The following is a 23,167-nucleotide window of genomic DNA, read 5'->3' on the forward strand; positions in this document are numbered from 1 at the left end:
GGTTTAGGTTTTGTTTTTGATTTTTGTTTTCAAAATTTCCATCAATATTTTGCTTTATTATAAATGTATTCTTCATTTCTTCACTTATGCATTCCTTTCATTTATTGTGTGTTTCCTTCATAGCATAAACATTTTCTTTTTGTTTTTGTGTATTTTATGCTGTGCTCTATTCATCAATAGTTAATTGTTAATAATTAATTAATAATAATAATAATAATAATAATATTAATAATATAATAATAATAATAAAATGTGGCTTGCGACCGGCTCAACTTACCCGCTGAGCACCGCGCATACCGAACCACACCCCCGCACTGGCTATATTAGCCATCATATTTATCATATCTAGAGCATTCGTTTTTCTTGCGCTTCGCAACGCTTTCACAAATTCTACATTTTAACTTATAATTACTTGCATTACTGTTCTCACTTTTACGATATTTGCAATTATCGCTTTATACTTTTATGTTTTTTCTTTTAGTTTTTTATTTTTGTTTTTTTTTCGCCACTTTCTCACATTCTCTCTTTTTCTATATGTCTATATATATATATATATCTCATTACAATCATCTTATGCTTATGTAGATTTCTATATGTTTATATATATTTATATATATATATATATATGTATAATGTTTAATGTAGTATGTGTGAGTTAATGCTAATTAGAAATAATCCTAAGTTTGCGTGCGCGATTACGTGTTGGTTTCACTAAATGTTTTTCTTGTTGTTGTTAATATTATTTTGTTGCTGCTGCTGACGCGTTTTATTGTTTTTTTTTATATTTTATGCTTATGCTTGTTGTTGTTTTTGTTTTTGTGTGTATTTTAATTTTCAACTCTGCTTACTTCATCATTTCTCTCTCAACGTATTCGCACCGTTTCTCAACAATATACAATTTTTGTTTGGAACACATGCATTCCATAGCTTAACCTAGGCATTACCGCAAATGCTACTGATATCTTCTTCTATACGTTTTGTTATACTTGAATTTCTATGATTTGATTCCATCGCTTCGCTTGCTTCGTGCACTTTTTTTTTTAAATTTATTATTTAATTACAGTGCACATTATTTACTCTGGCATTTACTGCGTGCTTACAGCGACGTGGTGTGTCGTAATCGCGTTTACGTCATATAACTGAGAAGATGAAATCATTTTTTAACTTTTCGAAATTCGAAAATTGTCAAAGTGGAAATGAAAATAGCTCAATTTCCGTGTAAAAAAAAAAAAAAAACAACGCCAGTAGTTACATAGAAATTGATAAGGATTCGCGTGCGAACAACACACCAACGCAACACCGCGCGAAAGCTCAAATGAAAAAAATTGAATTTGAACTGTTTAATCATTTAGTTAATATTACTGTACAATGTTTTGCAACTTATTTGTAAGAAAAACAAAGGAAACTTAATAAGCTATTTTAAAACAAAAATGCGAACCGTTTGGCATTTCAAAGGCATTTCAAGGCTTTTATATAATGATTTCTATATATAAAATAGCACAACAAAATGTAAGTTAAACGCAAGTAAACATGCATTTTTCCGATAGCATTCAAACTGATTGACGAATGTTTTTATTTAAAAAAAAAAAAAATTTCATCGATCGTTTTGTTTTTCGTTTTTTTTTTTTTGCTCTAACCGTCTTCAAGCCAACGTAACGTATATGCTTCATACACCGACTGCTGCAAAAGTGTATGCGCTTGTAATTTTGAAAATTTCTTACACAAAATTAGCAACGCTAAATTCGGTGAGCGCACAGTTTGAGTTAAAATTATATTATATATCTACTAAAAATGTTCATGCATTCAGCAATTGAAAACTCTCAACTAATCCATTTACCGTTTTTAGCGTCGCAAACTTAAGCGTATAGCAAGCGAACCACACTACTGCTCTAACATTTGCTGCTCTATCATTTGCTTTTGACAAAATTCAAGTATATTATCACATTTTCTTATTGTTTTTTTTTTTAATAATTTTGATACTTATGCTTTCACGTAAATTGTGTGAACTTATTACATTTTTTTTTTCACCATCACCGAGACAAGCATTTGAATATTTATTTATTAGTGAGCGTTTACAGCCAGCAACAGTTAACGCGCACAATTCTCGCCGCCATCAAGCATCATGATTTTTTGTTGGTTTTTGATTTTGTTGTTTGCTTGTTGGTTTTTACAAGTCTTGTTTGCGGCAGTGTTGATGCTGATGATGAAGTCTGTTGGGCGACGTTGCGACTTTCAGTTGACGACTAATTGCGCTAATGCTGCTGTTACAGCGACCGCCGACATGCTGTGCCATGGTTCGTTCTCTGCCAGCTGCGACGCATTGACGTCGTCGCTTGATATGCCGCTGTGGCTGTGTGGCTATATTGTTGTTGGTGGTGGTGCTATTGTTATAATGCTCTGGTACAATTGTTGTTGTATTATTTGCTTCATTTTTCCTATGCGTGTAGACGCAAATTTGCGTATTCTCCAAGACTGTTGGCTCCATGGACCCGATGAGCTCGCCAGACGTTAGCATTTTTATACTGTTATTACTTTGATTGCAATTACTATTGTTGTATGTAGTGGGATGGTGATGATTTTGGTTATTATTGTAATTGTTGTTGGTATTGTTCTTGTTGCTGCTATTGTTGTAGTTAAAATGATATTTACGGCTTTTGCTGCTGCAATAATTGTTGCTGTTGTTGTTGGTATTACTGCTATTGTTGTTGTTGTTGTGGCTGTTATTATTATTATGATTATTATTATTGTTGTTGTTGTTATTATTATTACTCGCGATCAGCATCAGCAATTAGGAATTTGAGTTGCGTTTGGTCTGCAGCTAGGATGAGCTCGACTGATTCAAATTACCGAACATACCCGCCGAAAAGGATGTTTGCCCAGCGGAATTCGCTTGTGATGTGGTCGACTGCTGTTGCTGCTGCTGTTGTTGCTGTTGCTGCTGTTGTTGCTGCTGCTGTTGTTGTTGCGTTAACTGCGATTGACCACGCACATGCTTGGGAATTGGCGGCTGTATGTACTCATGTCGCGCTAATGCAAACACATCCATGCGATCCTCTTTGCGATAGGCTAAGCAACCGCGTATGAAACTCTAAAGAAAAAAAACAAAAAACAAAAACCAACAATAATAAATCACAATTTCCAAATATAATATTTAAGTGTGCGCTAGTTAATAACAACTTACCTTTGCTTCATTGGAGACAGTTGGTTTATTAGAGAATTGTACCTCTGTGGCTTTGAGAATTGTGTTCTCCTCAAGGATGGTGGCCTGCGACTGATTGTGCCCGAAAGGTTTTTTGCCATAGAGACATTGGTAGAAAATGACACCAACACTCCAAACATCGACTTTCGATGAGATTTTCGGTGGATTCTTACCAACAACAAAACATTCGGGCGGTAGATACCTGTGTAGAAGGCACAATTTTGAAACAATTAGTATTGAGTTGCTACTTTTTTTTATTTAAGGGGTTAGGGGTAGTCAGAATTTTCGAAAACATAGATTTTTTTTTGCATTTACTTAAATATTAAATTTAATATCTTCGAAATACTTATGATCATTTGAGCTAAACCCGACAAATATTTCTTGAGTTATACGATAATTAGTAAAGAGTTTTAGGGCGCTCTCGAACATTCGAGAGTATGTTGCTAGCAGCAACTACTAGTAGCTTGAGGTAAATTGAGTGTAGAACTTCAAATGCGATTTTCTCAAAACTACCGTTCGGTAGATTACAACTGGTTCAACACATAGTCACTACTTTTAAAATTATAAGGTTTTTTTTTCAAATTTCTGTCAAGTCAATTCAAAGCCTTTAATGCTAGGTTTTTACTTCAATAAACTAAAATAATTTACTGACACCAAAAAAATATTTAAAATTGTAATTTTTGCATGTCTCTGACTACATCTAACCCCTTAATAGATTTTTTGCAGATTTTCATTCAATTACTAATTTATAATTTATATACGTAATAAAACATTATCACCTTAAAGCATCAATATTTAAGAAAAGTGTGCAGTTGTTAAGCGATAATTTAGTTTACTTCTCCCTGCCGAAATTGTCTATAACTATGTTAATCACTTCACAAACTAATGTGTGTGTGTGTGTGTCTGTTGCCCCACACATACTCACCAATAGGTTCCCGCGCCTTGGGATGTCAAATCCATGCCATGGTCTGGATTGTAATTTTCATCATCCATCACTTTAGACAAACCAAAATCGGTGATCTTAATCTCACCACACACATTGCCCTCAGTTAATAGAATGTTGCCTGGTTTCAGGTCATAATGTATAACTGGCGGTTTAATCTCATTCAAATATTTCAAAGCCGAAACAACCTAAGGTAATAAAATGTATAAATTAGAAGAAGAAGCTTGTAACGGTAAACTTCGCATAAACATACCTGCATAATAATCGAACGCGCCTCACGCTCGGGTATAGTTTTATGTTGTTTTAGATAGAAATCTAAATCATGACCATCACAATATTCGAGCACTGTGCAAAACGAATTGGCGTCTATCTCGAATACATCGTACAGCTTGACCACACGTGGATGGTCCAAGGCCTTGTGTATATTGTATTCTCGCAAGGCGTGTCTAATATATGACAAAACATATTTAATAAATATGTGATTAAGTTTTATTTTTGCTTTCACACTTACTTGATGTAGTTGGCCTTTTTATCTTCCTTCCAATCTTTATTTAGTTGATGCACTTTACACGCTACATATCGTTGCTCTTTCAAATCAAATGCTTTGTGCACTTCGGAGAAGCCGCCTTTGCCGAGCAGCATAAGCAGCAAATACCGATTATTTAGCACTGGATGGTTGTTGAAGCGCGACTAAAACAAAGAATATGAATTTTCAAATAAATGTACTCGACAAAAATTGATTTAAAAAAAAACACGAAGGAAAAAAACGTTCACTTCGGTTGCACCGAACCTATAATACCCTGCACAAATAAAAGTAATTTGATTGTGATCGATCAGTTTGTATGGCAGCTATATGTGCTATATATAGTGGTCCGATCTGAACAATTTGTTCGGAAATTTTACCGCTGCCCTCGACAATAAATCGTGCCAAATTTATACAAAGAATATCTTGTCAAATAAAAAGGTTTTCCATAGAAGAACTTGAGTTTGATCAAACGGTTTGTATGGTAGCTATCTGTTAGAGTAGTCTGATCTGAACAATTTATACGGAGATTGTAGCGTTGCCTTGGACACTAATCCATGCCAAATTTCGGGAAGACATCTCGCGAAATAAAAAAGTTTTCCATACAAGAACTTGACTTTAATTGATCAGTTTGTATGACAGGCATGTGCAAAACTTCAGAACTATATATCATAAATGGAGCAACTAGTTCGCGTATATACAGACGGACACGGCTAACTCGCACCAGCTCGTCACGCTGATCATTTATACAATATATTCATTTTATAGGGTCTCCGATGTTCACTTCTAAGTGTTACAAACTTGTGTTCAGGGTATAATTAAAATTAAAAACAAAGCGTGATTTCCATAAGTTTACGAAGCATTAGAAATACAAAATGTCTTGCTTACCTGATCTTCATTCAATATCCGCTTCAATTCGCGTATATGCAGATTACGCTCACGCTCTAACTTCTCCATTTCAAGCTGTAAATCGGCATCTTCTTTCTTGAGCGCATTTTGCCGCAGCTTCAATATCTCATCGTACTCGTAGTATTCTTGCGCTGTGTATGCCCCTGAAACGGGGTCGGGTTTAAGGAACGTTGCATCGCCGCCACCACTGTTGTCGCCGCGGCCTGTACCACTGCTGCCGCCGCCACCTCTATCGGAGAGGCGATCGCCGACACCACTGCTGCCGCCCACACCGCTGCCACCGCCATTGTGCAGCAGTTGCGTTTGACCGGCCTGTGTTGAATTGGAACGTGAAGGACCGCGACCACCACTGCCGCCACCAGCACCACCACCTCCAGCCGTCGAGCCGATACCACTGTCACCACCACCCGTCAAACGATCACAGCCAGCAATGTTAGTCGAATCATTTGAATTCGAATTCTGTTGCTGGCTATTGTTGCTATTGGCGTTGCGTTTTCGTCCCGATTCCGCAGGCCGCTTTTTCATTAGCTGTTTCTTTTGACGGTCGATTTCTTCGCGCTCGGCTGATATCTCCTCCTGCCGTCGGGTGAGCTCATGAAAAGCATAGCCATCTGTCCAATTTTCCTGGAATGTGGCACCAACGCGCTGCGTCACAAATTGACCAAGACGCAGTCGATTTTGCATGCACTTTTGTCGCGCTTCCTTCTTTTCGATGCTGCTCTTCTCTTTAAGCAATTTCTTTACCACGTCAATGCACTTGGCTATCTGCGACTTGTGCTGGTCGATCAGCTTCTGATGAGCAATTATCTGGCATTTTTGCTCATCGGACAGTCTTGTCATCTCGTCAAGCTTCGACTTGCTCGATTCGATCTCCGAGTCACGCTCCTTTATCTCCAAAAAGGAGAGTTCTGTTTGCGTGCCCTTTGTTATGGTGCTAGCCGGTACCGGTTGCAATGGCGGTTGCATGCCACCCATTGCGCCCGGCATAATGCCGGCATGCTGCAGTGAATTTAGCTGCACAGCGGCTAGCTGCTGCGAGGTTACGCCACTTGTTAGCGTTTGTTGCGCCGACGTGACTACCGATGTTGCGGGAATATGTTGTTGCGGCGCCGGACCCATAGGAGGAGGAGGTGGTCCACCGACAACGCCAGCAGCTAAACCTCCCATGTTGTTGGCCAACACACCGACTATTGCCGACTGAGGAGGAACCATTGCATTGGAAGTTTGCGGTTGTGCCACACGCTGTTGTTTTGCAGCGTTATTCACCGCCACAGAACTATGGTAATGAAATTCGGGTGGTGCTTGGGATGTAGGTGTTTGTACACCGCCTGGATTCAGCTGTTGAGGACTAGGAGGATACATTGCATATGCGCCTGTACTAGTGCCACCGCCTGCATTGCCAGTGTTCTGTACTTGTTGTTGCGGTGTTTGTTGCTGTTGACCAACACCTGCCGATGGACTCTTCGAGCCGCCCGTGTGTTGACGCATAGGACTATTTGTGGCACCACTGCTCGGTACACTGTGCTTATTGAAGTATTCATTAATTTTCTTGCTATCCATGCCATGCTGCAATAGTCTTGCATTCTTTCCGCCAGCCAAGTTGCAGCGATCTGCCGATGTACCTATATTCAATGATAAATTTGTTTTGCTTAGTGTCTGTCCAGTTCCGATCATATTAGAAGATTTTGATGCCTTGTGGGCGCCAACAATTGTTGCATTTCCAGCATTATTACCTCCATTTCCTCCACTGCCAGTTCCACTACCAGCGCCACCGCCACCACCACTATCTTCAGTATGGGGAAATTTCCTTTTACGTTTTCGTTCTGTTGGTGTACGTGACGGTTTTTCTAGACGACCAACCATATTATTGTGCTGCACTTGTTGCTGCTGCTGCTGTTGATTGCTGCTAACGCCTGCGCCACCTCCCATCATACCAGCTACGTCTTGGCCTATACCACTGCTATTCATCATAGCCCCTGGGGCTCCGTTATTGGACAATATACCTATTTGATTGGGAATGCCTGCAGAACCTAACATATCGGCAACATCTTTTTCGCTATGTGATGAACCTGTGCTCATATTAGAATCCGGATTACTACTATGACCGCCGCTATGCGTATGTTGCAGCGCAGCTGGCTGCTGCTGCAGCGGAGGCGCAAGTGTACTATGTGTCTGAGGCAACAACTGTTGCTGATGAGGCAACTGTTGATTGTGTGGTGGATGTTGTTGGGGAATTTGTGACTGTTGCTGATGAAGATGATGATGATTAGGCAACGAATGCAACGGTTGCGCTTGTTGTTGCGATTGCGTTATATGTTGCTGTTGTAACTGTTGTAATTGCTGCTGTGTTGGCGTAATTTGTTGCTGTTGAGTTAAAATTTGTTGTTGCTGCTGCTGTGGCGGATTATGATGGGCTGCGGTAAAATGGTGCTGCTGTTGTGTCTGATGATGATGGCTTATCGACGAAGTTGTCTGTGGTGCCATCTGCAATTGAGCGCCGGCGGACATCTGCAATGATCAAAACGAAAATACAAATTAATACATTTTATATACAGAAACATTATTACATCTTACGCAATCTAAAAAATTAATATATGAATGTGATGAACTAAACACTACAATAAGTTAATTAATAATATATATATTAGAAAAGTAAACATATACACTAATTCCAGAGTATTTACTAAACACTCACAATTTGCATACAATGCTGAAGTCATACCCATTATTGTTGACACCATCATAGAATCCCGGTATATATAATTGCATCTTTAACATTAACTGTCACAGTTAAAATTGGTTTTCATACATCTATGTAGTTATTTGTTTACAGTTTTTGCTTTTCAAATAAATAAATGTTTTAACTTAAGGCGCGTGTTAATATGCCAAGACGAAACCTATCAATATCGATATCAAAATTATAGTAATCGATTATCACTGACTGACCGATGAAGCAGCAGCTGGCAGAGTATGGATTACAACAACACTTTAGGCGCAGATATAAATATATATTCATAGGCCGTCGTTCACGCAATAACGAGTCGCACGAAAAATCACAAACTAACGATTTAACGAACAACAAGCGAATGAACGAATTTATAACCAACGAATAAATTCTTAATCAACGAACGAACGTGCGAGTAAACGAAGGTAAAAAAAATAGTAAAAATGTCAAAGCAGAGCAGAAACAAAAATGGCTACCGTCGGCAAATACTCGTCAATTTGTCAGCCAGCCAACCAAATAGTCAACTGCTTCGCACTACTTTTCCCCCACCAACTAGTTTTTTTCGCATTGAAATACACAACTACTACGCAAATCTACTTTTAACTACTAAACTTTCATTTATCAAATCTAATTACATATACACTTTTAACTACATATTCAGAAAAACGAGCAACACTAATTTGCAACCTCCTTGTGGGTTCGTATTCTTGTCACCTTTTTTAAATGCCGCATTTTCGTTGTTCTCTTTGCGTTACGTTTTAAATTTTCTTTCACGAATTTGTGATTTTTATGATTTTCACCACGCTTGAGAACTGCTTTTGGCAAATCCTCGTGAAAATAAAAACAAATTCAAAAATAATCACACTGATTTATTTTGTATTAACCGCAGCAAAATGTTTGATCGCATTTTTCTAATATTTTGTATAACACTTATTTATTTAAAATTATTTAGATTATTTCAAATCAAATGAATAGCACCGAATAATTTGCAGACCACAAAAACTTCTTTTTCTGACTTTGAGCGAAAAAAAATTCTTTGCCACTGATTCGTTTTTCTTCACGTCTCGTTTCGTCTCTTTGTCTTAACGAGTTCTGTCGCGAGTCGCTTCCAAATGCAACGAGTCGGCTGTCAGTCACTCGATTATTTCTCGTTTTTCACTTCGTCATCGTTGTTGCTGCCAAGTCTTCGTCGTCGACGTCGTCTTGTTCACTATTGCTTTTTGTTGCTATTTCTGTCATCAACGCTGCTAAGTTTCATCGTCGTCGGCAGCCATTGTCGAAAAAACTGAAATAAATATTTTCTCCACATTTCACACACCTCTTTACAAAATCTTATTTATTCTCAAAATTCGAATTTCTTTTTGTAATTAACATGTTTTCTAAGTACTTATATATGTACACACGAAATTTCACTTGTAAAATATACGTTAAAATTTGTTTCATTAAATTTTCAATTAGTTTATTTCATATTGTCACTTTTATTGCAAATTACTTTAATTTACACTCAACGACGTTTTTCATTCACTCCGCACACAACTGACCGATCCAATGATGATAGTGTGTAAAAGTAAGGAAGAAAAATTTCATGCATACCGAGAGCTGTGCGCTCACGAATTTGTCACTGTGTATGTATATGAGAAAATATGCGACTGAAAAGGTGTTGCCTTTACACGTTCGGCATTATGCCCCTTTCAATTCCCGCGACTCTGCGCTGAACACTAGACAATCAAATGTATCTACTTGCAAGTTACTATTGACACTCGGAAGTGAAATAATTCAGTATTTAATTGTAAACAACGGAATCGCACTTACAATGTGTGACATAAAAGTCGCCAGAAGGGAGATATTTTACCCCAAAGGCAGAGAAGTGAACACTTTATCTACTTGAAAAAAATTACTACGGCGCTCTTTTACTTCTCCGACGCTCACGCTAGAACGAGATAAATCTATAACGGCACGCATTTACACAAGCACACAATTTTACTCATGCTTTGTGCGCATATTGCAATCCGCTCATAGGAACCAACAAATTTTAATTTGGGAACGAAGAAATATGACAACACGATAATTATACTGCCAAAATGAATACCGCACAGCAGGAATAGTTCACAGTGCGGCTGGGTTGTCATAAAAAAAAAGGTTCAACACAAATACATACATACATACATCCATGCCTCATCTACCTTTATTTACGTATGTATGTCTATAAAACTGTTATGCCCACAGAGAATTCGAAATAAAACTGAACAAATAAATCAAATGCACGGTGTTTGAGGTCTCTCTCTTTGGCTCGCTCCTGCTCTCGAGTTCCGCTATTAGCTATGTTTGCAAAAAATTGCAAAAACAATTCATCTCAATTTTGCAAACACTTCGGACAGCAGAAACTTGGGATTTAATTGTAAGCAGGCAAAATTTTAATGAGTTTGAGAAATATTAAGTGAGCAACTCTAGTTTAATCAGCAAATGACAGATGGTTGATGTTCGTGTGAAATGAGGTGGATATGCAGATACATATTTAGATATCTTGTTGTACATAAGTGAATTTTAAATTTTTTACAGAAGTATATACATACATACCTATTATTCAGTTTGATATACATACAAATAGATTGATAGAAATTCGATGTTTTTTTAATAATAAATTTTTTTAGAATAAATACAATTTTAAATTATTAAAACATAATTTTTGAATAGCAAACGTATAATTATAATTCTTAAGAAAATAATTATTTTTCTTATTTCATATGCTTACATACATATGTACATATATATTTTTGGCTAAACTTCCGATTAGCTCACTTTTACTTTACTTGCATAAATGCAAAACAGAAAATAGTGTTGCAAAAATAAAGCACAAGTACCCAGCATTTGAACTGCATTGCCAACCACTTATAGCGAAAACGAATCGGCCCAACCCGATGAGTCGATGAGTAAAAACAATGCCACCACATTCGACCAGAAAAAATGCTGTTGATAACAATTATGCTGTCATCAGTTTATAGCACATACACCGTCATACATACATATGTACATATATTTCTCCACTACACCATGCCAGATGTAGCGACCATCTGTCAATTTCATTTCGCTATAATCCCAAACGGAACGGCAACACCGCAGCTTAAATAAAAGAAACTGAATAGACACAGAGCAGCAGCATGGTCGCTAGCAAAAGAGTGCACAGCAGCACCCGAACACCACGCTCGATTATGTGCGAATACATAGGAAAAGTATGTGTAAGTCAATTGAGAAAATGGCAAACGGCTGCCACATCGGTGTACAACGTTAGTGATAACGAATAAACTCACATTGTGACAAAATGTTACCAGATAGAAAGTATCAGCAAACAGCAAACTTTATTCGCACATCACCGTATTTTCATAAGTATTTACGCTTATGAATCTTAATCAAGTATTCAATGTTGTAAAATCCCCCAACTGTGTGGCAACACGATTGTACGTCAAGTTTGGTATCAGATCACATTGGCTTCGAATTGTAACACAACAGTTTAACAGTTCATGCCGATGAGTCAAGGTCGAGAGACGTCACGTCACGCAAATTTTCATTTTCATTCCTCACACACACAGATAACAAATGTATAAATTTGCATGGAGAGAGTGAGAGCGAAATGTCTGTACGTTCTCTCTCTCTTGTTCAAATTCCAATAGGGCAACCAAACATTTGCATTTATTTATAGCATTAAAAAGCAATTACATACATGTGTGTATGTATATATGAAGGCACTTGAGTTTTGCGCGAACAGTTGGTGAGTGAGCGCTCTGTTGTTTTTATATTGTCTGTTATGTTTGATGTTTCTTTCTTTTAACAGTTCAGTGTTTAGGTTTTGTTTTTATCGCTTTATTCTCATTTTATGGAACGTTTCACGTTTCCATTTTTCTATTTACATTTTTTTTCGTTAAAAGATTGCGCTGGATGATATTAAATATTAGGAAGTAAATATATCAGTGAGTGGACTATCGATTTCTAAAGTTGCCGATATTCGTGTTTAACAGACAAAAATTAAATATTATTATATATAAATTAATTATATTTAATGTTGAATAATGAAGGTATAAACTTTTAAAATGTATGTATGAGTGAAGGTATGTGCATAGAGGGTTGCGATTGTCAAACTAAAATTATTAAATTATTTAATATTTTTTAATCCCACAAATAGCCCCTATCGGTTGATTAAGCTTATTTATTACCTTTTCAATTACTTTTATTTTGTTTTATTTTTGGTTTGTAAATTAAAAATTTAATTTTTAGTTAATAATTTTTGGATTAGCCATTGAAAATTTAATGGAAAATTTTTATATTCTGAACAGGAAATTAAAATTTTTATATTCTGAACAGGGTATATCTTATGTACCAGGAAGTTTGTTAGACTTGAAGTCAGAGACCCTATAAAATACACATCTCGTGATAGTCCTTGTCGATTTAGCTATGTCCGTCTGTGTATATTACGCGAACTCGTCTCTCAGGTTTTTGAGATATCAATCTGAAATTTTGCACATTTCTCCCCACATGCAATTTTCTCCCCAAGAAGTTGCTCATTTGTCGGAACGGCCATTATCGGACCTTTATAGCATATAGCTGGCATAGAAACTGACCGATCAACATCAAATCAAGTTCTTGTATGCAATTATTAATTTGGGATTAAAATATATTTTATTTTTTAATCCAAATATTTAGGATTAAAATTTTTATTTTAAAAAATTGAAAATTACTTGTAATTAAGAATTTCGGTATTACAAAATAAAAAATTGGACTTAAATGTTAATTCAATTGTCTTTGTCTTTTAATGCATTATTTGTAGACCTGTGTACATACCAGATCTGGCCTGCCCACATAGGCATGTTAGGCAATTGCCTAGTGCGCCAGAATTTTAGGGTGGCAGTTTGGCAACTTTTTTTTTAAATATTTTATTTATTTATTTTGTTAAATAATATATAAAATAATTTACAATAATTTATAAAAAATTAGGTTGTGCGTACAAATAAGTTTAGGGAAAATATGCAGATAAATCTTTGAAATTTACGTCAAGTTTCAAGCAAATGTAATCGATTTTACTTATAATATTTATAATTTATTAAAAATGCACTTTCTCTAAACATTTATGTAGGTACATTTGTATATACATAAATATTGAAGTATATCGAAGTCTATTTTGAACATTTTGTGCTGAAAATACATATATAATATATAACACATACATATGTACATATGTACATAGTCAGGCTAGTGCCTAGAAACAAACACCCACAATAATATCTCTCCGCCTTTAATAATTGGTGACCAAAAGCCGAAACAAGAGTGGTAAATAACACTCGCCCAGCGTGAGAAACACGACCCACAACCACAAATCTGACTTTAACGATTTAATCCAATTTTTCAAATTAACTGTCTGTGGCATTCGCACTGCTCCACATTTCAGCAAAGAAATATATACTTATTTATATATACATACATACATATGTATGTACATACCTATGCACGCTAGTATGTAGCACTAACAAAAACTTCAAAAGTCGACAAATACAACAAAAATCAAAAGTGTACCGGAAAAAACATGAGCACGTGCAAGGCAATGATTAAATATGAGAGGAAACCACTACATTACTACTATTGCGCTTGCTCTTGCTCTCGCTAATTCGTTACAGCCGAATACAGAGATTGAAAATGGAACACGAAACGCTGCCGAACTGGCGTCAAACATGTATGCTGCTCGTCGCCTACTTTACGATTACACAGTTGCGCACAAAAATAAAAATGATAAAATAAAAATAGAACAAATTTCATATACACTACACACTAAATATGAAAACCCTTTCGCAAAACGGAAGTCACAATTCGAACTCACTCTCTCAACTGTTGTTTTTCCTGTTGCTGTTGCTGCCACTGTTGTTAACAGTTTACGATTACGTTTCGTGATTGGCGCCGCTGTCGCTGCTACTGTTGTTGTCGTTGTTGTATGGCCCATTATTTGTTGTGCCGAGATATTAGCACTCATGCAACGACGTTTACCGCGCGGCGTCGACGCTTGTGGCTTTCCGCTTGTTATCAAATTTGAATTTGAGCGATGGCGATGCAGCTGTTGCTCAGCCGCTGCCGCCGCCACTACGACCATTTCGGTCAACATGGGCTGCACTGTGGCCGCAGTTGTATTTGTAATATATGTGAATGTGCCTGCACCGCTACTACTGCTACTGCCACCGCCGCCGCCACCGCTGCTGCCAACTAGTCCACCACCGACAACGCCACCAAAACCCGAAGCAGCGGGCAACATATGTGCACAATTAGACGACATGCAGCACAATCCAATAAAAATACACACGCGCACACAAATATTTTGTATACATACAAATAATCAAATAATTTTACACTCTCTCTCTCTGCAGTTGTAGGTTAGCGATACGACACTGCTGATTCTGACTGTTATCTGGTCGTTAGGTCGGTCGCGAGGCAAAGAGAAATCAGCTGATCGGTATAAACACAACAAACGAACAACCGGCACGAAACAGCTGCTCGTTTAGCTGGTCGTGGTCGTAATCACCGTAGACAACACCACCAACAACATCACAATTGTACTAAAACGTTGTTTGTTTGTTTGTATTGTAAACAAACGAGTGCACAATCACTCGGCATGCGAGAGTTCAATAGTCACACCAAGAGAATTACTATATATTTTTGCTTTTCTTTTGTTTTCTCTTCTACTTTCTGTGTTTCGATTTGCCGTTCGGTTTTCTTTTATTGCAGTTTTTAGCTGCTGTAGGAAATTTGATAAATTTTGACCGCACGTACTCGCCTATTAAACAACCGAGTTTTTTATTATACATACATATATGTGTACATATATAAATTAGTGATTACACGAAGTGTATTAAGCGTACACTGTTGTCGTTAATTTGTTGGGGGAATACAAAGTTGGCTCGCCACCATGGTAAGCAACCGACCTCTCGTTTGGCATCCTTGGTTTCTTTGGTTTTCGTTGTTGCCGATTCACACACGCACACACAAAACACTACACTTGCAATTTTTTCGTTAACCGTTCTATTCCACCGTTCGATTTTCTCTTATTCCTCGATGTAGAAAAAACGTATAGAAACCGGTCGGAGGAGACAGACAAGATGCTGCCAACGGAAATATACATATATTCAATGTTGCGCAGGAGAGCTAGTAACATAACTTTCGGTTTGCTGCAGTCCGCACGCCGGTATCTTCGTTTCGTTACGATTGCTGTTGTCACTTTGACTGCTGCTATCACTTGAACTTGCTAGAATGTTTCGTATACATAAATATATATGTATCTTTTCGTTACGGGCAGCACACATCTGGCCTATGCTGTTATTATGCTTTTGTCAGACGGCGTGTTGTTGTTTCACCTTTTCTTATTAAGCGTATTAAATTATTGTGGTAGCCTTTTAATGACACCGCGGCACACTAGCTTGTTGCCTCTCTCTTGCGCGTCGCTCTTTTGAGTGAGTTGGCACTGCTGCTATGCCACTGTTAATTGTCGAGACTTCTCTGCTTTACACAACATTTACATTTTTATTTCGCGTTTACTTTGCACTTGCACAAGTGTTTAGCATTTTATTTTTTTATTTTTTTTACCTTTGTATAAATAAATATTTTTTATCTCATTTCTACACTACTTCGCTTTTATGCATGCGTTATTTATCACTTACTTTATATGTCTAAATTTTTTTCTTTCTGTACTCTTCTCTATGGTTTCTTTGTGAATTTTGTCAATGTGTATATTTGTTGTTTCTTTTTTTGCAAATTTTTCAACCGTCGATCAAATAATTAAATACACGTCACGATGAACGCTCTGCGCGACCAACACTGACAGTTACGAACGCAGAGAAGATACTCGGATACCGCTGCTGCTGTTGCTTTGGTTTTCAATTGGTTACGCGTCGTCGCGACGTTTCTCATTTCGTCTCGTCGCAACTCGCCACACCATCTTGCACTTAGTAATTGCAATATATGTACATCGCGATATACACAAATTATAGTAAACTAAATACAATACATATGTACATAATTATATGAGTATGTATGTTTGTATGAAGGTACATGCACAGACACACAAATGCTTGTGCCGAAAGTTCGACCGTCGCACAGTCTTCTGTTCAATCGATTGACAGACAAACAAAGAGACCGACCGAACGACACGACTGTTCGTTGTCGACAAGGCGAGCCAAGGTGAAATTAGCAAAAATGTACTCGACTCGTACACACAACACAAACATGCGATCAAGCGAAGCGAAAATAATCAACTAACCGACTGAACTTAAAATTGTTGTTTTGCTTTGGGTTAGGTTAGAGAACGCGTTGCTGCCGCAATGACATAGCGCTGTTAAAGTCGTTGCCGACGTCGTTGTTGCAGCTGCTCCGCAGACTGTTCGCCTGCCTTCGTGCGGTATATTTGTATATTTTGTTCTTATTTGTGTCGATTTTGTACATATGTCTATACACATATACAAATAGACATACATGTGTGTATCTACATAAATATATAAATATTGTGTGGATTTTCATATTGCTATTGCCAGAAGATGTTATATGTTGTATGTTGTTTGAGCTGTGGATATCTTCTTTCGTCACAGGCCAACTACTCGCGTTTGCAACTTATAATATTTCGTTGCCACGTTGGTGCTAAGTACATACTACATACATACATACGTGCAAATGTGTGTAGATACAACACTTCAAAAGATTTACCACTTTTCTTTCAGCGAGTGGTACATACATACACCCCTTGACATGCTAGTATGCACTCACTATTTACATTGAGCTTTAAGGCGAATTTGCTATTATTTCAGCGTGTAATTTTTGCGGGTTTCATTAATTGATCGAATAGTTGGATATTTGATTTGCTTTGATTTTTATTTATCAGTCGGCTCGTAATTTCGAAAAGAAACCATTGAGCGGGTTATACAATACTGAATTCTTACTTACTAGGTCAGTTAGAGAGTGCTTTGTGCCACATCCTAACTTTTTGACCCGAAGCGTTAAATTTCCCGGTATCCCTATTTCGTTTCAATTAATCACCCACCAGTGCTCACAGTCAATACAACGAGAAGCAAGCACTTTCAGCACTTGCAAGTGAGTGAAATGCTAAAAATTTGCTATATTCAAAAAAAGTTTGATATCAGTGACATTTTCTCAAGTTCGTATCCTCGCCACAATGCAAGGCATATGTGCATATGATTACATAACTTTTGATGGCGCTAGTGAGTAACTTTATAATTAATTAATAAGTTTACAAAAGGACATGTATCAATTTCACTTTATTACGCTGAGCCAACTTTATATTGTAATTACAATGACGGCCGCAACATCAGCCAACTAGTGGATCGTGCTCGTTGAAACACTGAACAAATAAATGCACTGTGGCGCGACATAATGCTACATTCGCCAATTTTCAGTCGCAAAATTTGACTTTGTAACTTGTGTTTTCTGTGTTTTTTTGTTTTTTTTTTTTGTTTTTTTAAGGGTGAACCTCTCTACTCCACAATGCCAAACAAAAAACATACTTACATATGTACATACATCTGTAGCGAAATGAAACGAGTGCTTTAATCGTCGTTGGTAGGCAACACCCGAGCGACACCGAGAAAGACTTACAAATTTATGCGCGCTGCATACACACTTCACAAGTTTGTTATTATTATTATTTTGGATATCCATATATGGATTTAAGCATAAGCGCATAGGTAAAAAAATATTTGCCTTTACTTCCATATATTAATAATATAGTAATAAGAGCTGGTGACCGAAAACCGGTTCATATGCATTTGGCAAACGTTATTTTACAAGCATGCATACAAATAAATATATTAATATACATATAAATGTATGTACATTTAAGTATGAACATAGGCGCCGCAGTTGTAGTACGTACTCGTCACCTTCTTTCTGCTTTCATTTATTGGCAAAAATGTACCCACTGAGAAAACGTTGGTTATTTTCAATGAAGTGACTCGTGTAAGACACAAAGTTTATTAAACAGCTCACACAAAAATTAACACAAACATCAAAGTTTTGAAAAAAAAAAATTATTATAATTCCGTCAACATATTTAAGATGGTTTTTAAATAGCAGTAAAAGTTCAACAAACCAAATTTGATTTAAGCATTTGTCTTTATACATACATACATATGTCCCTCTGTAGTTATGGGAAAGGTTAAGAAGCACACCTAGTATGACAGCCTTTTTGAACTAAAAGGTTGAGGTTAGTCAGAAATTTCAAAAAAATTGGCGATTTTATTGGCATTGTTTCAATGCATAATATCTTAGAAATATTCTCTGAAAATTTGAAGTGAATCGGACAAATACTTTTCGAACTATTCGATAATTAGCAAAGAGTTCTCGGGCGCTCTGGTACGATTGAGAGCAACTGGTGACCACTGTACTTCGAAAAGCGCTCGGAAGATTTAAATTAATTTAATTTTGATTAGGAATTAACTGTTGTTTTTTTTCCGAACATCTGGAAAACAATTTATTGAGGCCGTCATTTTGTTAGTTAAAAAAAAGCTTCGATCCAGTGCCTGATTTATAAAAAAAACAAATTTTTTTGTCCGATTGCTTTAAGATGAATCTCCAAATATTAGTGATGCACTGTAACAATTGATTTAAAATTTTAAGGGTATAGGTATTTATACATATTTTAAGAATACACAGTAAAATTTGTGAATAAAATTAAATATTTTACAAGTTAAAAAATATCTGTACTTGAAGATATTGTCCGTACAATGACCTACGATCAAAAAAAAATTAAAAATTGACAAAATGACAGCGTTTGTAAAAAAGTTGAATTTTACTCAAAATTTTGGTTGTTTTTGATCTGCCAAAATTCGATTTTTGACGAGATCAAAAATTGGTATATCATTGTATGGATGACTATGTATGTGCAGATGTATGTATATACGGAAGATGTAGAAAATTTCTTTGTCTTTTCGGACAATATTTTCACCGTATCAAAGAAAAAAATTTTAAATTTTCTTTGTTCCACCCTAGTATGCATGTACATATGTATTTATGTATATATTAAATCCCGATGATGGTGCCTAAATTATAACAATAATTTATAGAACTGATTAGTATTAAAATAATATAATTAGTGCATTTATAAATATTTAACAACTGCACCTTTTTATCCCCAATATATTTTAATATTAAGTAAAAAAAAAAGTATTTAAACTTATTTAAGCGTGCCCACAAATGAGCATATTGGTTACATTTCAAAAGTACCGTATTACTGCACATACCAAGCGAAGAGCAACGCTTGGACTGCATCACCATTAAATATCTGCTCTCGTGCTCTCTGTGCGCCTCCTTACCACCCACCATTTCGTGTGCACACTAACACCAATCATCTAGCCACAAATCTACATTTATATAAACTTTCTTGTACGCACACACCATTGCCACACCTCGACTTTCCCCTCCTTGCTCAAATGCATACATGCAGAGTGCATGCAATTTACAACATAGACGAAATTTTGGTTCTATTATACTCGCGCATGCAGCGCAAACTATCGCACACAGGAGATTAGGAGAACTACTACGAATATACATACATACATATATGCATAGTATGTATGAAATTGTTATTGCCGTTGGCTACACAACCGCCACCACCTGACACTGCCGATAACAACGTTGACGCCGATGACGTTGTTTGTTGATTTGTTGGGCTCGCTCGCCAGCTCGCTGTTTGCTGTTGCCGTTTTGCTTGCTGCTGGTTGTGTTCGTTCGTTAGGTAGTTGAAATTGTTGGCGAACGACTTGTTTGGCTGCTAACAGGCGCACAGCGACAAGCAACGAGTAACTCTAAAAATTTAGCTGCCGTTCGAGTGGCCAACGAATTTTGTTTTATACACACTTGTTTATGTATGTATGTATGTTTATTCGGTCGGCAGGGTTGGCACAAATTAAATTGCAGCTGGTTGGGTGTGATAAGTAGTAGGTAAAGTGCGCGGGCGGGATGAAAACAAGTAGTCAACGAAACGAAATGCAAAGTGAAGGAAAGACGAAAATGAAAAGAACACATGTACATACAAACATACATATGTATGTAAGTATATGAAAATGAATGTGAGTGCGAATACGAAAGTGAGGCAAAAATTTAAACAGGCAGGCGAAAAGACGATACTGTCAGACAACCCGTCATCGAACAAACAGGCTAATAATTGCCTTTAAAATGTAACTGCAAATCGGCGTTGGAACTAAATGTTATAATAACAGCAAAGTTAGGTGGCCATTTTGAATTACGCATGGCAATCTACTAAAAGAAGACCACGGCTTTGCAGTTTTAGTTAAATCATTGTTAAAAGATTTTGAGTGATTTGAATGGCTTGCCGCCTATGAAATTCCGCACCTGGACAAACGCTATGCATTCAAGGTGACCTAACCAAAGTTATATTTTCTTTGAATTTATACTAAAAAAAGGTATATAGGACACTCATATGAATTTAATTGGATCACACAGTATAATTACATTATTATATCCTGAACATCGTATATAAAGTTTCCCACGAAGTTTGTAGTAACACCTAGAAAATGATTATCGTACACGAAACTTAACATAGACTATTGTCTAAAGCAACGTTAAGCTCTCCGAACATATTTTTAAAATTGGACTACTAAAGCAAATATCTTCTATACAAACTGAACGGTCAAAATCTTGTATTATTTTTGTATGGAAATTTTTTATTTGTAAAGGGTATTATAAATTGTTAACGTGTTTTTGTTTTATTATATGTTTAGGCATATTCGTCATTTTGATATGGTATTTTGCTAATACATATTTACATCTGTGCAAAACTTGCACTCGTTCGCAATTTCGGCGAGTAGGTACTGCGCCTTGCAATAAGTATAAGACGAAGTTTTAAAAAGTATTGCAAGAAATAAGTGAAATAAATATGAAGCAGCAAAGTCCGTGGCGAGTGCAAATGCATAACAAACTGAAAATGCAATTGGTTCGTTGTTAGACGCTTGACTACGTAGTCACCATATAGTAATTCATATATACATATACATATGAATATATGTATGTGTGTATCTGAATTTAGCTAGAATTCCTTTGGTATGTAACAGCAGCAGACTGCAGTACTCGTCCCAAAGTACTCAAAAGCACGGAGAGCAAGATAATTCTGGAAGCCGAATGCTGAGTTGACCTGTGTGGTGCTGCGTCAACCAAACAGGCAGGCAAGCAAGCAGCCGGAGCCACCCAATCGAGCAGTCATCCAGCCGTCAGGCACCCAAGGCTGCCGTTTTGCTAGAGCCTATGCAGTAGGAGAGTAAGCGCAATGTATGCGTTGGTTGAGATGAGTAACCCTTGAAAACTTTAGTGGATGCACGCAACATGACATGCAACAAAATCGATAAAGAGGTAGCCATGCATTTGTGCACACACAATCAGACAAATTTACATTTGGTATATCTACATGCAACTGCACATCTATGTATGTATATATGTTTGAATGCATATATGTATATACATATGTATGGAAATAAATTTGTATATATACCAAATGCTCATTTTGTTGGGATGTCTTTATTAGAGCACCATTTCGGAAAAAATTGTATAGAAGCTGAAGCCTTCCCCAGATACTATTTAGGTATATTTTTTTCGTTATAGGTATATAATGACGTACATAAAGCAAAAATTTTTCTAAAATGTTTATGAACACACATAAAACGATACATACAAGTACTATATACATGGTATGAATATGTACATAAACATAAGTATTGTATATAACAGGTCAAAGCTATGCCACAACTTCGTGCTTATAAATTTGTATTCCTAGCAGAGTGTAAGCATGTGTCGGTATATATCGTACTGTATAATCTCTAATTCGGAAAGTGTTCTGAAGTGGAAAATCGTCGGCAGAGTTCGTTTCTGGGGGAAAGTGACCTCAATGTGTTAATCATTACTGCACTTTCTAAGCAGGCAGACCAGCATGTTAACTAAATTTTATTTCAATAGCAAAAATCACTGCTTCACTACTTCTTTTTCTCGCTTTTGGAAGCTGGTCATGTATAAACTGGCTTTTTTTGACGCATTGCCACACTTAAAGTTATCGCAACTTTTGCTAAATAAACGGGTACGTATGCATGATCATTGTATACCATATATCTAAGTATATATACAATATTATATATTATATACAAATATACATACATATCTATTATATACATACATTTTTAGTATTTGTGCATGTTTGTTCGTATGTGTGAATCTCATTTGGCTTACTTTATGCTTTGCACATTCTCTAATTGTTGTTTTTGTTTTTGTTTTCCGTTTTCTCGCAGCGGCTGTTGTTGTTTTTGTTACATGATTTTCTTACACGGCAAAGGTGAATAAACTCACCATGGCTATACAAGAAATGCAGCCCAGCGCCAAGTCGCTAGCCGCCAGTTGCCAGTCTCCAAACAGCTAAGCAGCGCGAACAGCGCACAGCAAAAAGCGAACAAACGATTTACAACAACAACAAACTAACACACAAAATGCGACAGCACTGCGCTTGCTGCCGCCCGAACTGCGGTTGTTGCCAACATTGCGATTTAACGGCTATAACTTTCAAACAAAAAAGGCGTTCAAAGAAGCAGAAAAACGGCAATATACAAATTAAATGAAATAACAAGAAAAAAACGTTAACTTTAGCTACACCGAAGCTATAATACCCTACAGAGGTGCATTTCTTGTAGCTCAAAAGGGTATAAAAAGATCTTTATCTTGATTTTGATCGGTCATGTACACATGTGTATGGCAACTATATGCTATAGTGGTCCGATTTGAACAATTTCTTCGCAGCTTGTATTTTTGCCTCGCACAAAATTCTTGCCAAATTTC

At 36.7% G+C, this 23,167-nt stretch overlaps 1 protein-coding gene across 2 annotated transcripts; it reads right to left on the minus strand.

Annotated features, from left to right (window-relative positions):
* Window positions 1–1,604: 1,604 nt before the first annotated feature.
* Tlk (Tousled-like kinase) lies at window positions 1,605–16,549 on the minus strand. 2 transcript variants are annotated; one of them, XM_014237183.3, is made up of 7 exons: window positions 14,163–16,549; window positions 5,554–8,082; window positions 4,654–4,832; window positions 4,396–4,588; window positions 4,125–4,330; window positions 3,182–3,401; window positions 1,605–3,088 (listed from the first exon to the last, which is right to left on the minus strand). In XM_014237183.3, the coding sequence occupies exons 1-7, from the start codon at window positions 14,607–14,609 to the stop codon at window positions 2,819–2,821; spliced, it is 4,044 nt and encodes a 1,347-aa protein (XP_014092658.3). In that variant the 5' UTR covers window positions 14,610–16,549; the 3' UTR covers window positions 1,605–2,818. The 2 variants fall into 2 exon arrangements, with proteins under 2 accessions (XP_014092658.3, XP_036221731.2); XM_036365838.2 differs by lacking the exon at window positions 14,163–16,549 and adding an exon at window positions 9,014–9,145.
* Between the last annotated feature and the right edge of the window lie 6,618 nt (window positions 16,550–23,167).

This window comes from Bactrocera oleae, chromosome 5 (genome assembly GCF_042242935.1).
Source record: "Bactrocera oleae isolate idBacOlea1 chromosome 5, idBacOlea1, whole genome shotgun sequence".
NCBI classification, from domain to species: domain Eukaryota; kingdom Metazoa; phylum Arthropoda; class Insecta; order Diptera; family Tephritidae; genus Bactrocera; species Bactrocera oleae.